We start from the raw sequence: 17,009 nt of genomic DNA, 5'->3' as shown, positions 1-17,009 counted from the left end.
TTACCAAAAAAAAAAGACAGTAAGTTTCTACTTCGTCTTCGATCTCTTTGTTGTATTGTTATTATTTCTTTAAAGTACTGATAACTTGCAAAAAGGAACAGAAAATTAAAAGTGATAGCTTCTAAACGTGTTAGGAAGAATCTTCGTCCTTATCACCTCCGGTTATAATGTTCATTAGTGTTTTGGATGCTTTGCCTATTGCGTGAGAAGTCCTCTTCGCTGCACCAGCCACGACAGGTTGCAGTGATATTTCTGGTAAACTTGCTCTCTCGTCAATCATTGCTGAACAAACCAATATCAACGGTCGTCATAAGATCACAACTAACTTAATGTTGCCACCAATAATAGATAAAAAAAGATAAGAGAGAGAGAAGGGTTACAGAGAGTTTGCTGGTGTGCAAGTGTCCCAATCTGTCGGATTCCAGCTTCAGCTGCTTGAACCGCTTTAGCTGATTTGTTTACCCCTTCAGTAACTTCATGGCTGAAACCATTTTCACACCACAATCATGAATCATTGACCAGATGAAAAGGGGTAATAACTCTGGAAAGAATCATTCTTAAGCAACTGTTGAAAACATTTAGCTTTGCGATGATCAGGAAAGAAAAGAGCTTCTAGTGAGATTACCTTAACTCACTTAGTTCAAGAGTAAGATCGCTTATTTCCATGCCGGAGAGCCTTATGGCTGCTAAGGTACTAGGCAGTTCTTGGCGGGCCGTGTCGGCTAACTTAGCAAAGGAAGACGCAGCTCTTCCCATGGCCTGAGTAGGAGGATATGGTAATAAAAAAACAATTGCTTTTGAAACAGATCATATAGGTGAACAAAAGAAGACTGAATCAAGGGTATGAGTTGAATGTATTATTATCTGTTACTGCACTCTTCTGCTCTAGCTATGGCTACTTGTATATAAAATGAGTGATGAAGCAATAATATTGTACAAAAGGAAGCCAGAGGATTTAAGACAAATAAGCTTCTAAGTTGTAATATTTAGCTAGCAGCAAGTGTGGATGCTGGGATATTACAACTACTCTCTAGTAGCTATGGCTACTTGAAACAGTTCTTATATAAAACGAGTGATGAAGCAATCAAGTATTGTAAAAAAAAAGGAAGCTTCAAAGTTGTAATGGAGAGAGAGTTACCAGAAGTGTGGGAACTGCTGTAAGCACAAAACTTGTAAAAGCAACTGAAGTCTGTAACACATCAAAACATCAACTTTAAAACAAAACAAAGAAAATAAAAGACAAAAGTCATAGTCTTTACGGTGCAAGCGATGAAGGCCAAGAGAAGAAACGCCTGATCGCTTCTACTCATCGTCTTGCCTAATGGATTGATTAAACGCGGAGGAGGAGAAACAGAGCTTCCAAGTTTCATCTTGAAATCGTTGATGGATTGATCTTCCAAGACACTGATCGACACACCCTCAGAAGAACTCGAGCTCTTCTCTGAGTTTGAATCCAGAGACATAGTGACAAAACCGCCACCGCATCTCTTTGCTGGAGCCTTGAAGATAACTCGAGTTCGAGAAAGAGAAAGAAACGGAGTAAGGGGAGCTGTCGAAATCAAGCGAAGAGATTTCATAGCTGGTGAATGAATTTGGTTTCACCTCCTCGAACTCCCCGCTTCCTTTTACTCCGGTCTAATCCGGTTTAGAATGGATTTGAGAAGTCCGGTTTAAAATTGGTTGTTTTTAAGGAAGATCTCCGGTTTAGAATTGGATGCTGCTGTATATCAAATAACATTTCATTCTCTTGAATCTTTCCATGTTTGATGAAAGAATGTGTTGGTTGGTTGGTTGGTTGGGTCAAAAAGGAAATTAGAATGTACAAAATGTAAACCGGAATCATAAACCAAAGTATTGCAGACAAGTAGTGAGAGGTCTAAGAGTTCTTCAGAGCTGATAACGCATCTTTAGTGGTGGCCGAGATGACAGCATCCGAAGCATTTGGCAAGTAGTAATATTTCCCTGCCACAAAAAATACATTCCAATGGTGAGGTTTTTTCTTTTCTAAGATAAGAAACAGATGCAATCTTGTTCCAGAGACAAACCTTGAGCAACTCTTGCTATCTCCTTGGCAAAACCAGTTGAGACAAACTTGTTCTCTGTATCTATCACTAGTAGAGACATCCCAGCCTTGTATATCTTCCCAGCAACTTCCAGAATCTCATCCTACAAAGACCATCAATAGTTTAATCACTAGCTTCTTTGATATATAATAAGAAGCTTTTTTTTTTTTACCTTCAACTCTTGGGACGAGGGTCTAGGAGCATCTGGGGCAATACCCTCTGGATCAGTTGATCTTTTCAGTGTAATGTTAGCTCTACCATCGGTTATTGCAACTATCATTATACGCCCCACATCACCACTCTTCTCTGCGTTCAGTCCTACTCTTACCGCCTAATCAGAATCAACTTAGATATTATTATCATGATGACATACACATAATGACGAAAACACCATAATATATGGCATACCGTTGTTAGACCATGGGCAAGAGGAGAACCACCACCACAAGGAAGTCTCTCGAGACGATTTCTTGCCATTGCTATTGATCTAGATGGGGGTAAGAGCACTTCTGCAGCATCTCCTCTGAACGGAATAATCGCAACCTGTACCATATCACTGCAGTATGAGTCTCATCCCAAAGGCCCAACAGATCAACAATCAACAATCAACAATCACGTTTGCTGTTCAATAGAGTAACCTGTTTACCTGATCCCTGCTAGTATAGCTCTCTGCTAGCAGTTTGAGTGCAGCACCTTTGGCGTTTTGCATACGATTCAACGCCATGCTCCCACTTGCGTCAACCACAAAAATAACCTGACATACAACAATGGTTAGATTCACACATTGTTCATTTTTTTCTTCATCATGCCAAACATCTTTCCGTTTGATTCAAGGAAACTTTCAAAGTTATTTAATCTTTCAGAAGAATGAATGGAGAAGATTCAATACCAGGGCTCCAGCTTTCCTTGCCATTCGTTTGGCCCTCATATCTGTTTTCTCGACAAAGACTTTCCTAGTCCCTGAAATATCTTTCTCTCTGCGCAATTTCTGGTATGGTGCAGCCGCTCTAAGGGTTGCATCCACTGCTAATCTTTTTACTGGACCCTGTCAAAGTAAAATTTGTTAAGGACTATGCATGTTTTGGAGCCTGAGTGGCAATAAATTCAACTAGCCAGATTAAGATGGACCTAGAGAGCAAACCTTTGGAAGCATTGGCTTTATATAGCGTCCTCTATCTTCTGAGAATATGACATTCTTCGCTCTTCCAGCTTTACCCTTACGTCTCTGAGCTTGTTGAGCAAAGAAGAGGAGTTTCTCATCCACCAGACCGCCTTCAGCGTCAAATATAAACTCTTCAGGTATTTGATCCTGTTGCTGCTCATTTTCGTTTTCTTCATTGTTTTCATCCTACAATTGGTAAAGGATTTATACATTAGAGAACCTAGTTCGCGTGTCTAACAAGAGACAAATAATGTATGCCTAATCCACTGACCTCTTCTTCTTGTTCTTCTTGATCTTCTTCATTTTGTTCTTCTCCAGCATCATTACTTTGTGGAGGTGGTGGAGGAGGCGGTGGTTGGTTTTCTTGATCAGGTGGTGGATTCTCAACTACGTCTGAACGGGGAAGAATGACCAGTTCGACCTATTAAAAACGGACCACAACTGCCAATCAATATCGGGAGAATTATATAAATACCAATCCAAATCATTAAAACTTCTGAAAAGATGTTAAATAAGAGTACTTAACGGCCTTTCTGAGGTCATCAATGGTGACTTTTTCTCGCCCTTCAAGTGCAGCTAAGCACTTCGCCACACGGGCAGCATATAGCTCGGCTCGGTGTCCCTGCATCATAAATTAGTTATTGCAGCCATTTTTCCAGATTTTTCTTAAAGAAAATCAACTCTTATGATCCTATCTATATTTAGGATACAATGATTATCTTTCTGGCTGCGGTGAGCCATTTCTTGCATTCCATCCCTTATATTATTTATCCCTGATTCAGGACTAATAGACTTACACTAGTTGAAGTCTATGATCGTGACATTATCTTACAGGCATCTTGTCCTCTCTTGTAAATTATATTCGTTCTTGCAGGAATACGTTACTATACAGTACTTATTCCATACACATAAAGTAATAAAGAATTTGCATAACACCTGACAACCACCTCGCATAGCTTCCAAAACCAGATACTTCAATTGATCTTTAGTTATCTTGACATCTTTCAAGTATTCTCTAGCCAATATAATCTGTAGACAGAGAAAATGCACTGAGTTATGGCTGAGAAAAGTTTGATAAGAAGCATAGCATCCAATCCACTTTTTGCTGAAGAGGGGGCATATTAGCAGCCCTTTTATCTCTTAATTGATTTAAAGGTACCTGCGTCTTTGCTGTTTCTGTCTCTTCATCCACCATTCTAAAAACCTCATTACTGCGTTCCTGAAACTGTGTAGCAATGCCAACTGCTGCAACACGATCTTCAAAACTCATGGGAAGGTCTGCACTGCAAATGTTCAACATCATCATGTAAAAGGAGAAAGAACTCGGAACCGCCCTAAATAAACAGATCATATGTTTTACTCCAGCGATACCTTAAGTTGATGGCAACACGGTCTAGCAAGTGCTCTCGAACAGCACCTTCTTCAGGGTTATAAGTAGCAATCAACAGCGGCTTACAAGGATGCCTAAAGCTGATTCCTTCTCTCTCAACAATATTAACACCATCCGTCAATACATTGAGAAGCAGATTACTAATCCCCTCGTCTAACAGATTGATCTCATCAACATACAACACTCCCCTATGTGCTTCAGCCAAAAGACCAGGCTGGAAAACAGTCGTCCCTCTTTTCACAGACTCCTCAACATCAACAGACCCAATGAGTCTATCCTCTGTAACTCCTAGAGGAATCTGTGTAATACAAATGACAAAGTAATAAAGAGAACTGTTTTGAGAAAATCTGTTAAAACTAAAATGCTACCTGAATGAAAGGAGATTTAACAATCTCAGTCTTAACGGTGTTATCAGCATTGTACTCAACTTTCTCAGCTAGTTCGTCTTCCCACCTACATAGACAAGACATAAGGTCATGAACTGAAGAGGGAGAAGATAAAAAAGGTTGGAGATTTGAGATTCTTACTCATCAGGGCAGGCAGGGTCAGCGTTTGAGATAGAGCCAACAACAACTTCAATAGGAGGGAGGATGGCATGAAGCCCACGAGCCATGATTGTTTTAGCAGTCCCTCTACGACCTGAAATAGCAATCCCTCCGATCTCACGATCAACCGCTCCAAGTAAAAGAGCAGTCTTTATTCCTTCCTATAAACCAAAACAACAAAGAGAATCAACTAAAGCCTTCACCTTTACATTCTACACAACTGCAGCAATTCGAGAATTCTCTGACCTGGCCAACGACGGCGGCCAAAGGGAAGAACTTTCGGCCGTAGTCGGAGCTATCGATGTCTGAGCTCGACGCAGCTGCTCCGTTTGGGGATTCGACGATGGCATTCGCGGAGGCGCGGACGGTGAAACGGTGCGAGGGGACTCTGTTCCGTTTGGTGGGGAGGGAGAGGAACGGAGGCTTGGGTATGATGAAGTCGGGGCGGAAGAGACGGTATGTTGAGGCTGGAGATGATGCAGCGACGGGGGTCATCGCCATTAGTTGAAGATAGGAGGAGGAGGAGGAAGAAGACGAGTGTGTTTTCTACTGTGTTGGACCTTATCGGCTTTTATTTGGGTTCTATCCTTTATCTCCTCCTCGCTTCCTGATTGGAGCACTACTCAATTATAAGATTTTTTAATAAATTTTAAGTACTTTATTAACATTTTATATTTAAAAAATTGTTTGAAAAATTGAAAATTTGTTACGTGCTTCTACATTATTTGAAAAATAAGGTTTAAACTTCAAAGTTGTTTACATATGTTAAGAACAAATTAATATTTACTTTTATCTATTAGTATTTTCTAATTTTGTTTTTTAATTAGTTTAAGGTTTTGTAAGCTTCCCAATAACTTTCAACCAGTTATATATTTACGTTTGAATTTATGTTTTAATTTTAAAGTAAACTGCATTAGTTAAAGTTAAAACATCAATTTTTGTATACAGAATTAAAGAATATATATGAATAAAGTGGTGAATAATCAAAGAGAGCTCTGTAGTTTATTAAAGTTTTGAGTAACTTTGAAAATCACTAAAATTACACAACGAATGGCAAAAACAAGGAGTAACAAAATAAGCATAAAAATACAAATGCATCACTCAGTGAATGCCAGCTTCAGTTAGTTGGATCTACAAAACGAATGGAAATGGTGATGCATTTGTATTTTTGGTAATGGTGATGCATTTGTATTCATAGGCCACAACAAATTAAAAGAGTGATTTACTCATTTAGACACTTTTGTGTCTTTCTTTACACTAAAGAACACAATCCACTTGAAACACACATTATGAAAGAGAGAGAAGAAATGTTGGACGTTAAAGCCCTCGGTTCCTTAGGGAAAAAAAAGTAATAAGATTGGGATAATGGGGGTGATTGGTTGGGTTGTAGGAAGTGACTTTAGCTTTAATTTCCATCTACAACCTTAAATACTACCAATCATGATTTATTTTAGTTTTTAAAGCTACAACCCAAAACCTAAAGCTACAGCAAAAACAGACAAAAAATGGTTGTAAAAATCTTATTTTCTAAAGCCTCATTCTTTTAGCTGTAGGAAATTTTAAAGCTACAACCCTTAAAGCTAAATCAAAAAATTCTACAGACTAAATTCTAAAGTAAATTTTCTATAGTTACAGTCCAACCAATCACCCCCAATGAATATGGTGTGTTTATATATAGTTTCTTATTATTCATTCACCCTCTTTATCTTTATTTGTTTGTATTGTAAATTAAAAAATACATAAAGAAATATGGTTGTTATAATTAATTGTAACTTTTTTGTTTCTACATTTTAACATCCATTTCGATATATTTTAATAATTAATAAATAAAATTTTTGGACAAATAATAAATAAATAGTGGTTTGAATGGTCAAAATAATGTGGATGAAGAAGTTATGAAGAACATACTACGAATGAATTGTGGATGGTAGAGTTATGGATGGAAAATTTGTGGATAAATATGTCATGGACACATTAAGTATATACATATGAGTTATGGATGTCAGAGTTGTGGTTAAGAGAGTTTTATAATCAAACAATGGTTTATTCTAATATTGTTGACATAACATTAAACATTTTTTCAAAAGCTTAGAACACATAGTTAGAAAGTATATTAGTAAGATCAGTTATAGAATTAATAATCAAATTCCCATCAAACAGCTTGTCATCCCTTAGAACAAAGAGTGATGCAATTAGAGGGTCACAACCATTTGCAAGAGATACAGAGCTCTCTGTTGCATAAAGCTTGTCATTCGTTATCTTTCTTCCTTTTGGTAACTGGTGTTGTAACAGCTTCTTCGTTACTTTTCTTCCCCTTGGTAACTTTGTCTCTTCCACTTATTTGAGAAAAGAAACATGATATGTTAGCTCTAACAAATCCAAAGTTCGAGAAGAACAAGAAAAGCTTAATGGAATAGAAGAGACACCTTTGATATATATTCAGTGACTTCTTTAATTCTACACTGCTGAGAAAGAGTTAAACATAAATCTCTATACAGTTGCAAGTACTGAGCACATCATCCAATAGCTCGTGGTCATTCAGCTTCTGGATAGAAAGCTTCTCATGCATCTCAACAGGAGAGGTGTGAGTGCTAAGTCCAGTCACCACAATACTACTCATTTCCGTTGTATATCCTGATAAACACAAAACCAATAGCATTACCATGTATATATCTAAATCCAAATATGAATATCATTGAAAATTGAAACTGACCCACAAAAGATTCAAACTTTGAGTAGCTATAGAATAAAGATCCACAGAAACTAAGCACAAATCTAAAAAAATGAATTTCAAAATAAAAACCCAGAAATGAGAGAGAAGTTATTGTCACCTCCAGAGTTCTTGAATTGTTCAAAAGCAGAGTTTCTTGTAGAATCAGATTGGGAAAGCTCACAATGTGCTCTCTGGATGGGACCACACTTGACTCTGTTGTTCCCCGGAAGAAAACGAACACCGGCGGCCATCCACGAAGATCTTGAGCTCGGAATTCATGGCGTGGCTCACCGGCGGTCGAGGAGGAGGAGCTGGAGCACGGCCACACGAGATCATTTGGGTTCAAACACTGAATCACTATCTTGAATGAAGTTTAGTCAAAATTAGAGTTAAGGATTCGAAAACACAATTGGGAAAGTGCTTTTTTATTTTACATTTTTAAATTGAAAAAATAAATCAATAAAAAGAAGAGATTGGTATCTGAAGTAACGAGAGTTTGATTTAGTCCGAGGGTATATTTGACAAACACCACACCAGAAGTGTGTGACAAGTAGGAAGTGTCTTATGTTGTTATTGCAAAGACAAAAAGTGTCTATAGGTGTAATTGATAGCTAGCTAGCTAAGATATTGATAGACAAGGTGATACTAGACTTTTTTTTTTTTGGTAAAACGGTAGACTTATTACTCATACGCATACATCATAAATTTCCAACATAAATCGTAAATTACCAACATTTTCATATACATAATCAGAAGCAAACTATCTGCACACTGACAAAGTTTGTTCACAAATGTATAGTCAATATAACATTCTCCAAAATGCAACGCATCACTCTAAACGCTCAGCTCTATCAAAAGAGTCGCATGCTTACACATTCGCAACCGCGGAGGATACTCCACGAGACTACGATCCCAAAGGACAACCTATACAATTGTGGAGAGTGACAAAGAAGGGAGAGCATATGAATGGATAATACTAGCACTGCATAGCTTAACTTGTATCGTTTTTTCTCCTTAGGTTAGTAGGTATGTTTTACAAAAATTAATTTCTATGAATTTTAAATATAATATAAAATAATATGTTTTAGGTGAAACAAATTTATAAGTCCAACGGTGGACTTCACGTTCTACAGAAAAAAAACGTACAGTTAAACGAACCAACCAAATAAACTGTTAGAAATGCATAATGTTAGGTTTTGTATAAATGTTATGTTTCAATTTGAGCTTTGATAAAATACACACGAGTAAAGAAAGAGATAAGATGCACATGTACCTTGTTTGTTGTGCACTCAGCCCACTCAGCTATTATTACTAAAACGTCGGTGCCAAAGTTGACAATTCTCTGCTAAATACAATCTGATATACGTCTCTTTCTCCACAACAATATGTTGATTGGTTAGTGTAATTAGCAATCCTCACATATAGGGAGGAAATCAAATATTCAAATCCAAATGAAATTTCCACGGAAGCAAGTAATCAAGTCTTGCGTGCTTACATAACGAGTGACCAATAATATAAAAAAGAATTGAATTAGATTAGCCTAGTTAGGTTAACAATCTTTTAACAAGAAAAGGGTATAATTGGAAATACAAGAAAATTTAAAAATATGGTTTTGAAACTACGAGAAGGAAGGAGAAAGGAAGAAGAAGAAGAAGGGGAGTGCAATTTATATAAGAAAAGGCCTCTCGTCCACATCTCTCTCTCTCACACCCCACCCTACAGAGACTCTCTCTCCCCCTTTTATCTCTCTCTCTCTACGCCAAATTTTTAAATATTTTTTTTTCCTACAAAAAAGAAGTATTGAGAATCGCAAACAAAAGTAAAAAAAATATTAAACAAAAGGAGGAGAGGAGAGGAGAGGAGATCGTGAGGGAGGCACAACCGAAGAAGTAGGGACTTGGAGAAAATTAGCGTTACCATTTTTTGTGATTTTCATCTTCCATTCTACACCTGAAGGTGGTACCATCTCTCTCTCTCTTCTTCTTCTTCTTCGTGTGTTCTTCGTTAATCTCTTCATCGCTTGGTTCGGATTCCTTTCAAATTCAATGCTTTATCGAAAATAATAATAATTCCAATTATCTTTTTTTGAAAAAAAAGTTTTGATTTTTATCGGTTTACCTTTGTAGTTTCAAAATTCTAGATCTGGATTTTTCTCTCTCTGCTTGTTACACAAAAAAAAAAAAGTTTTGATTTTTATTTTTTGTTATTGTTGTTGTGTTTTTGATTATAGACGTGTAGCATTTTTGTTGTTGTTGATTAATTGATTAGCTAATTGTTACAAAGATGTAGACTTTGTAATAATACGTCACTCACTTTGTTATGTTTTGTTGTGTTTTTTTTTTTTGTTTTATAGTGTCTTTGAAACGCTCATCTCCTCAAGCCATGGTGGCCACCTCAGCTACATCCTCATTCTTCCCTCTCCCATCTTCCCCCCTCGACCCCACCGCAAAAACCAACAAAGTCACCACCTCCACCAACTTCTCCGGCCTCTCCCCCACTCCAAACTCCGGCAGGATGAAGGTTAAACCAAACGCTCAAGCCCCACCCAAGATCAACGGCAAGAGAGTCGGTCTCCCTGGCTCGGTGAAGCCTGATAACGAGACGTCCTCACAGCATCCCGCAGCACCGAGGACGTTCATCAACCAGCTGCCTGACTGGAGCATGCTTCTTGCTGCAATAACAACTGTCTTCTTGGCGGCTGAGAAGCAGTGGATGATGCTTGACTGGAAACCGAGGCGTTCTGACGTGATTATGGATCCGTTTGGGTTAGGGAGGATCGTTCAGGATGGGCTTGTGTTCCGTCAGAATTTCTCTATTCGGTCTTATGAGATAGGTGCTGATCGCTCTGCGTCTATAGAAACGGTTATGAATCATTTACAGGTACTGATTATGATTATGATTATGATTGTAGTTTCTTCTTTGTTACTGGACAAAGTTAATATGTATTGCTGTTATGGTTATGATAGGAAACGGCACTCAACCATGTTAAGACTGCTGGACTGCTTGGAGATGGGTTTGGTTCTACTCCTGAGATGGTTAAGAAGAACTTGATTTGGGTTGTTACTCGTATGCAGGTTGTCGTTGATAAATATCCTACTTGGTAAAGCTACTCTCAGTCTTATCACTTAACTTCCTTTGTGAGCATAACTCATTTGTTTATTCAAATATATCTGTCTCATAGGGGAGATGTTGTTGAAGTAGATACATGGGTGAGCCAGTCTGGAAAGAACGGTATGCGTCGTGATTGGCTTGTTCGGGATGGCAATACTGGAGAAATTTTAACAAGAGCATCAAGGTTAGATTTTTATTTATTGGTTTAGATATCTGAAAACTGAGTTATTAATGCAAAATATTATTTTTGCAGTGTGTGGGTGATGATGAATAAACTGACAAGAAGATTATCGAAGATTCCTGAAGAGGTTCGAGGGGAGATAGAGCCTTACTTTGTTAATTCAGACCCAGTCCTTGCTGAGGACAGCAGAAAGTTAACTAAACTTGATGACAAGACTGCTGACTATGTTCGTTCTGGTCTCACTGTAAGTATGCATACTTTCTCTATGTTTCATCAAAGCCTGTAAACTTCTGAGATTCTTACAGTTTTTATTTGGTAATTTAAACTTTTGCAGCCGCGTTGGAGTGACTTGGATGTTAACCAGCACGTTAACAATGTGAAGTACATCGGGTGGATACTGGAGAGTGCACCTGTGGGGATGATGGAGAGTCAGAAGCTGAAAAGCATGACTCTGGAGTATCGCAGGGAGTGCGGGAGGGACAGTGTGCTTCAGTCCCTCACCGCGGTTTCGGGCTGCGATGTTGGTAGTCTTGGGACAGCTGGTGAAGTGGAATGTCAGCACCTGCTCCGTCTCCAGGATGGAGCTGAAGTGGTGAGAGGAAGAACAGAGTGGAGTTCCAAAACATCAACAACAACTTGGGACATTACACCGTGAGAGAAAAACTCGCAAACATGGGTTCTTTGGTTCGTTTGTAAACTATACTACCTTGCTTGCAACCACCACTACTCAAAAACAGTTTGGGCCACCTTTGTATATTTTTTTGGTTCTTATTTTTCTTCTTCTTGGAGGTCCCTTTTTATTATATTTATTTTTTCTTTTGGGTGCCAGACAAAGGCAAATAACTTTCTTATCCTAATATTATTTAAATGTATTTTATTTTGGGGGTTTTGTAGCTGTTTCCACCTAAACAAAAGACGTGCATCATGTACTTTTGTGACCTGTAAGGAATGTAATGCCTTGTATCTGTCAAAATTATTGTTTTGAGCGGCTATTAAATAGACACGAACAACTAAAACGGTTTATGGTTTGTAGGGGCATTAGTAAAGCCATAAAGCAAATCATTATTACACGGGACCAAAAAAATAAAGCAATTAATCCAGAAAGTTAAGTCTAGGGGAGGAGTGTTCGAGAGGGAAAGAGGTGAGTAATGCTAATAGCCTATCAAAGTTAATCACATCATATGATATGAAACCTGGACGTAAACTTATGTTACTCAACTTGTCTCCAAGCTCAAGCTCAATATAGGCTCATAATGATAACTGCGGTTTGAGCGGCGCGGAACAAGCGGTTTAACTGCAATGTGATTTTAACAGTTATAAAAACGTATAGATATATGATATATGTAGAGATAACATTCAAAGCCATAATATTTACAGTTCCACTCTGTCCTTGACTTTTTAGATTCAAGTCATGACTCCTGAGGAAACATTACCATGCTTTAAGGCATTGTCAGTGAGATGCTTGTCATTTATTCTCATGCTTACCGTCCACTAACATCACCAATAAGAGTATTATTAAATCCAATTTTAGTTAGCTACCTTGTACTTTCTTCAACTACGAGTTGATTAAAAAAATGATTTACCAGGATAATTAGTGTTTTATCTTTAGAAACACATATTCTATGTATAAAATTAGTAAATGTTGGTATACTAATTATCAGCTAGGATATCTGCAAAAGACAATGCTTATTACACATACTATCATCATCACCACTCTCAATTGGTCATAGCAAACAAGGCCGTAAGGGCCCAAGTAAGCCCAATTAGGCCCAACATCAGCAAAACAAGCGTGTTCGCTTTTAAAACTGTGGAAAATCAAACGGTGGCACATCCCACTCATCCTCCGTCGTCTTGCTCCAACCACCATGGAAGGTGTGGCTATGAAACTCCCCTCTTTCAAATCCCTAGCTCCCACCGCCATATCCGTCGCCTCTACCTTCTCCATACGACGGAGCTTCTCCTTCGCTCGCCGCTCCTCTTCGCTTTCCGCCGCCACCATCACCGCCGATTCAGAGCCCGTCTCTCTCGGCCATCGCGCTCGTAAAGACTTCCGAATTCTTCACCAGGTAATCATCAACTCCATAACATCACTGTGTGGATTGGGATTATTGCTACTTTATTGGAGTATCAAAGTATTAATCTGTTTTTTGGTTTAGCTGGTTCAATCATATTGTAATTGATTCCGGTTTAATACTGATGATTCCGGTTTACTCTATCTATAAAGAGGATCCGTTGTAACTAACTTTGTAACAAGAAATGAATGAAGATTACTTTCTTCTTCGATGATCTCAAAACAGTAATATGGTATCAGAGCGTTGATCTCACCATCAACGATTCGATTCTCGGATTCTCTTAGCTCACTTTCTTCGATCGGATCGGATATCTTTCCGGCGGATTCTTCATCTCCAGTAATATACTTCTAATTGAGTTTTTTCAGGAAGTGAATGGCTCAAAGCTTGTGTACTTGGACAGTGCTGCGACTTCTCAGAAGCCTGCTGCTGTATTGGAAGCTTTGCAGACTTACTATGAGTTTTATAATTCAAACGTTCATAGAGGAATCCACTACTTAAGGTAGTTCTCTTGGTTTTCAATGTTAACGAGAGTATCAGAGGATTTTGATAAAAGGTTGTTTGAATTGATTGTAGTGCCAAGGCTACAGATGAATTTGAGCTGGCTAGGAAGAAGGTAGCTCGTTTCATCAATGCTTCTGATAGTAGAGAGATTGTTTTCACTAGGAACGCTACTGAAGCCATCAATCTTGTTGCTTATTCTTGGGGTCTTTCTAACCTCAAACCAGGAGACGAGGTGTGTGTGTGCCCCCTTGGTTTCTAATGTTTTACTCACATGCTGAGGTTAATCCCAATTACTGAAAGCCATATAGTTAACTAGTTACTATTCTATGGTTGTTAAAAATGGAATACTGTTTCCCGATGCCAAAAGCTAGAGTGTTAGCAAGGGGGATCAATGTTAATGCATAGCAAATGAGATTTGAATGGTGTTAGCTTTTCAGGTTATACTTACAGTGGCCGAACATCATAGCTGCATTGTTCCTTGGCAAATTGTATCTCAAAAGACTGGAGCGGTTCTGAAGTTTGTGACTTTGAATGAAGATGAAACCCCGGACATAGACATGTTGAGAGAAATGATTTCTGAAAAGACAAAACTCGTGGCTGTTCATCACGTATCAAACGTTCTTGGTAGCTAGATACCTTTTTCATGTTCTCATTATATTCAGTTAGGATTAGGTGAAATTTTAACCTGTGTTTTTCTTTCTGTTTAGCATCTTCTCTTCCTATTGAAGAGATAGTGGTCTGGGCGCACGAAGTTGGAGCTAAAGTTCTTGTGGATGCTTGTCAAAGTGTTCCCCACATGGTTGTTGATGTCCAGAAGCTAAATGCTGATTTCTTAGTTGCGTCTTCTCACAAGGTTGGAGTTGTTTACTTTTTTTTTCTCCTGAGATACATAATAAGCCTTGTGGCAAGCTTATAGTTTAAAATGATAATCATGCTTCAGATGTGTGGACCTACAGGCATTGGTTTCTTATATGGTAAGAGTGATCTTCTACTTGCCATGCCTCCATTCTTAGGTAAGCATTCTATTGTATATAGTTCAATGGAAACAATCATTTTATCTGTTTAATCAAGGATGTGACTGGATTAAATCGTATTTATTTTTCGTTTTGTTTATATTCTCTTTAAGGTGGAGGAGAAATGATTTCAGATGTATTTCTTGATCATTCGACTTATGCGGAACCTCCATCCAGGTTTGGTTTCTACTTATGTTAGTTACTTATTTGTATATTTGCTGCAGTTTGGGAATAAGTATATTCGATATTGTACCAGATTTGAAGCTGGAACACCTGCAATTGGTGAAGCAATTGCCCTTGGAGCAGCCTGTGATTACTTGTCAGATATTGGCATGCCGAAAATCCATGAATATGAGGTTCGATACAACTTGACATCAATGACCGTAGTGGACTAGCTAGCTATAAGATGTTTTTGATTTTCATAATTACTTTCTCTAATATTTATAATTTCTTTTGTCGTCCAGGTCGAGCTTGCTAAGTACCTGTACGAGACACTGGCTTCAGTGCCTGATGTCCGGATATACGGCCCAAGGCCTTCTGAAAGTGTTCAAAGGGCAGCTCTTTGTTCCTTCAATGTGGAGGGACTGCACCCAACTGATTTGGCAACTTTTCTTGACCAACAGGTATGTTATATCTGGATGCTATCTGTGCCATCACATGCTTATTTTCTCTTATCTTAAATGAATATTTATTCTCTGGATAAGAATTAGTACACCTCGAGAAGGATAAGGGCACATTAACTTCTCGTTTCCTACTTTGTTCTCTCATTAAAATATCTATTTTAGGATGAAAACTAAAGGAAACTATTGTATGTTGCAGCATGGAGTTGCGATAAGGTCAGGACACCACTGCGCGCAGCCACTCCACCGGTATCTTGGAGTGAATGCAAGTGCACGCGCCAGCCTCTACTTTTACAACACAAAGGAAGACGTTGACTCCTTCATCGTTGCACTTGCAGACACTGTTAGCTTCTTCAATTCTTTCAAATAGAGTGGAGTACACCACCTTCCTGCTGGATCTCTCAGCTTGTTGTATGCTATATATAAGCTTCAGACGGCTATCTATTTATTAATCTTCAAGTCCCAAGAGTTTGAAACCATTACATTATGGTGGGTCTCTTTCAAATTCAGTTCCGCAAATTTTCAAAGCACTCTGGGGCATGTTGTATTATTGAGACAAAGGCAAACAAACATGTTCCAAGATTGAGAACGGTAATAAAAAGGTTGAAAAGATAAAGTCTGGAAATGGATTTAAACTATTTATTGCATTTCAAGCTGTTTGCAAGATAGCACGCCTCTTTGTTATTTGGGATTTATTCATGACCTTCATTGAGTCTTGCGCTCCCACCATTCCATGAACTTAACTTGAGCAGCCATTGTGTCCAGCTTATAGAGCTGCAAGGTGTGGTTCGCAACTTCTTGCCCAAAGGTCCAACCAAAAACACCGCCTCCTAAGAAGGACAATGCAGCACCTGTGCGCATCACCAGCAGTATTATAAAGGTGTTGGAATTACCAATAGAAAATACAAGTACGATTCAAACAAAACAGTTCAGTATATTTGTTAACATATAAGCCGCTGCACCGCACTTTCCAAGCTCTATCAATATGTGACATAGAGTATTGATTTGAGTTCCTAAATATTATCATTTTATCAAAAGATTAAAAGGCCAGTAATAGAGAGAGAAAACGTCTTTACCGTGTGGACTCTTAGAGTATCTCCAGGCAAAAGCAGCAGTAGATAGAGCTCCAAGTGCAGCTCCAGTAACACCAAAAGTCGCAGCTTCCCTAGCTGTTTTCAGCTGAAATTCGATGTTACACAATGTTAGCCTATATATATAAACAAAAAACCAGATACACGAATGGGAGAAGCAATCAATCAAGGAGATGTACGAGAATAGCTAATTCCATAGGTAATGGATCAAACAACAAATCATCAATCAGAGAGAGAGATAAGGGGGGAATACGGTGGGTCCATGAACGGGATCGGAAGCTATAAACTCCTCGACGTCGGAGGAAGACCAAGAAGGAAGAGGCGTGTCGCGTTTGGTGAACCTCGTGTAATTCTCCAGGAACGACAACCTCTCCTCCCAGAACCCCTTGAATCCATCCGCAAACGACCTCGAATCTCCCATCTTCGATTCTTCTTCCCACTTTTCTTTTGCCTTTTCCTCAGATCGAAATTTCGATATCGGAGAAGAGCATCACTCCTCTACACCGCTCACATTATCAATTCAGTACACCTACTAATAACTTCCCGC

The 17,009-nt window shown here is 38.6% G+C and overlaps 5 protein-coding genes and 1 long non-coding RNA gene across 7 annotated transcripts; 2 read left to right on the top strand and 4 right to left on the bottom strand.

The window, feature by feature from the left end:
- Positions 1-31: 31 nt before the first annotated feature.
- On the bottom strand, positions 32-1,611 carry LOC103871597. Its single transcript, XM_009149860.3, has 5 exons — positions 1,260-1,611; positions 1,139-1,189; positions 626-759; positions 381-481; positions 32-282 (listed from the first exon to the last, which is right to left on the bottom strand). Exons 1-5 carry the CDS (start codon positions 1,575-1,577, stop codon positions 131-133), a joined length of 756 nt encoding a protein of 251 aa, XP_009148108.2. The 5' UTR covers positions 1,578-1,611; the 3' UTR covers positions 32-130.
- A 114-nt stretch (positions 1,612-1,725) lies between these two features.
- LOC103871596 (magnesium-chelatase subunit ChlD, chloroplastic) lies at positions 1,726-5,757 on the bottom strand. Its single transcript, XM_009149859.2, has 15 exons — positions 5,407-5,757; positions 5,143-5,321; positions 4,984-5,068; positions 4,597-4,913; positions 4,385-4,508; positions 4,162-4,254; positions 3,752-3,847; positions 3,497-3,646; positions 3,205-3,411; positions 2,953-3,108; positions 2,710-2,817; positions 2,472-2,606; positions 2,236-2,394; positions 2,046-2,166; positions 1,726-1,962 (listed from the first exon to the last, which is right to left on the bottom strand). Exons 1-15 carry the CDS (start codon positions 5,659-5,661, stop codon positions 1,877-1,879), a joined length of 2,271 nt encoding a protein of 756 aa, XP_009148107.1. The 5' UTR covers positions 5,662-5,757; the 3' UTR covers positions 1,726-1,876.
- A 1,501-nt stretch (positions 5,758-7,258) lies between these two features.
- On the bottom strand, positions 7,259-9,306 carry LOC103871594. Of its 2 annotated transcripts, XR_004448340.1 has the most exons (4): positions 9,147-9,306; positions 7,992-8,797; positions 7,587-7,794; positions 7,259-7,496 (listed from the first exon to the last, which is right to left on the bottom strand). It is a non-coding gene; the product is annotated as an uncharacterized LOC103871594 (long non-coding RNA). The 2 variants fall into 2 exon arrangements; XR_633553.3 differs by having other exon boundaries at positions 7,992-9,306.
- Positions 9,307-9,572: 266 nt separating this feature from the next.
- Positions 9,573-12,042, top strand: LOC103871592 (palmitoyl-acyl carrier protein thioesterase, chloroplastic). The gene is made up of 6 exons (XM_009149858.3): positions 9,573-9,829; positions 10,227-10,753; positions 10,840-10,973; positions 11,055-11,168; positions 11,238-11,409; positions 11,500-12,042. The coding sequence occupies exons 2-6, from the start codon at positions 10,256-10,258 to the stop codon at positions 11,818-11,820; spliced, it is 1,239 nt and encodes a 412-aa protein (XP_009148106.2). The 5' UTR covers positions 9,573-9,829; positions 10,227-10,255; the 3' UTR covers positions 11,821-12,042.
- Positions 12,043-12,971: 929 nt separating this feature from the next.
- LOC103871590 (cysteine desulfurase 1, chloroplastic) lies at positions 12,972-15,853 on the top strand. Its single transcript, XM_009149856.3, has 10 exons — positions 12,972-13,231; positions 13,603-13,736; positions 13,811-13,970; positions 14,176-14,362; positions 14,446-14,591; positions 14,679-14,751; positions 14,865-14,928; positions 15,008-15,107; positions 15,216-15,374; positions 15,571-15,853. Exons 1-10 carry the CDS (start codon positions 13,031-13,033, stop codon positions 15,739-15,741), a joined length of 1,395 nt encoding a protein of 464 aa, XP_009148104.2. The 5' UTR covers positions 12,972-13,030; the 3' UTR covers positions 15,742-15,853.
- Positions 15,795-16,975, bottom strand: LOC103871591 (succinate dehydrogenase subunit 6, mitochondrial). Its single transcript, XM_009149857.3, has 3 exons — positions 16,716-16,975; positions 16,448-16,550; positions 15,795-16,222 (listed from the first exon to the last, which is right to left on the bottom strand). Exons 1-3 carry the CDS (start codon positions 16,881-16,883, stop codon positions 16,077-16,079), a joined length of 417 nt encoding a protein of 138 aa, XP_009148105.1. The 5' UTR covers positions 16,884-16,975; the 3' UTR covers positions 15,795-16,076.
- Between the last annotated feature and the right edge of the window lie 34 nt (positions 16,976-17,009).

The sequence above is a fragment of the Brassica rapa genome, chromosome A06, assembly GCF_000309985.2.
Source record: "Brassica rapa cultivar Chiifu-401-42 chromosome A06, CAAS_Brap_v3.01, whole genome shotgun sequence".
NCBI classification, from domain to species: Eukaryota; Viridiplantae; Streptophyta; class Magnoliopsida; order Brassicales; family Brassicaceae; genus Brassica; species Brassica rapa.
Note: the sequence above shows the minus strand (reverse complement) of the source record. Positions and strands in the feature narration are given on the sequence as shown.

Coding starts and splice junctions, on each gene's coding strand:
- LOC103871590 (XM_009149856.3), top strand. CDS start 13,031: ATGGAAGGTGTGGCTATGAAACTCCCCTCTTTCAAATCCCTAGCTCCC. Junction 13,232..13,602: donor ACTTCCGAATTCTTCACCAG/GTAATCATCAAC, acceptor GAGTTTTTTCAG/GAAGTGAATGGCTCAAAGCT. Junction 14,929..15,007: donor TATGCGGAACCTCCATCCAG/GTTTGGTTTCTA, acceptor ATATTGTACCAG/ATTTGAAGCTGGAACACCTG.
- LOC103871592 (XM_009149858.3), top strand. CDS start 10,256: ATGGTGGCCACCTCAGCTACATCCTCATTCTTCCCTCTCCCATCTTCC. Junction 10,754..10,839: donor CGGTTATGAATCATTTACAG/GTACTGATTATG, acceptor TGGTTATGATAG/GAAACGGCACTCAACCATGT. Junction 11,410..11,499: donor ATGTTCGTTCTGGTCTCACT/GTAAGTATGCAT, acceptor AAACTTTTGCAG/CCGCGTTGGAGTGACTTGGA.
- LOC103871591 (XM_009149857.3), bottom strand. CDS start 16,883: ATGGGAGATTCGAGGTCGTTTGCGGATGGATTCAAGGGGTTCTGGGAG. Junction 16,551..16,715: donor ATCCCGTTCATGGACCCACC/GTATTCCCCCCT, acceptor ATCGAATTTCAG/CTGAAAACAGCTAGGGAAGC. Junction 16,223..16,447: donor ATACTCTAAGAGTCCACACG/GTAAAGACGTTT, acceptor TGATGCGCACAG/GTGCTGCATTGTCCTTCTTA.
- LOC103871597 (XM_009149860.3), bottom strand. CDS start 1,577: ATGAAATCTCTTCGCTTGATTTCGACAGCTCCCCTTACTCCGTTTCTT. Junction 482..625: donor CTTGAACTAAGTGAGTTAAG/GTAATCTCACTA, acceptor AAATGGTTTCAG/CCATGAAGTTACTGAAGGGG. Junction 283..380: donor TGCACACCAGCAAACTCTCT/GTAACCCTTCTC, acceptor TGGTTTGTTCAG/CAATGATTGACGAGAGAGCA.
- LOC103871596 (XM_009149859.2), bottom strand. CDS start 5,661: ATGGCGATGACCCCCGTCGCTGCATCATCTCCAGCCTCAACATACCGT. Junction 4,914..4,983: donor TTAAATCTCCTTTCATTCAG/GTAGCATTTTAG, acceptor TGTATTACACAG/ATTCCTCTAGGAGTTACAGA. Junction 2,818..2,952: donor CAAGGAAAGCTGGAGCCCTG/GTATTGAATCTT, acceptor GTTGTATGTCAG/GTTATTTTTGTGGTTGACGC.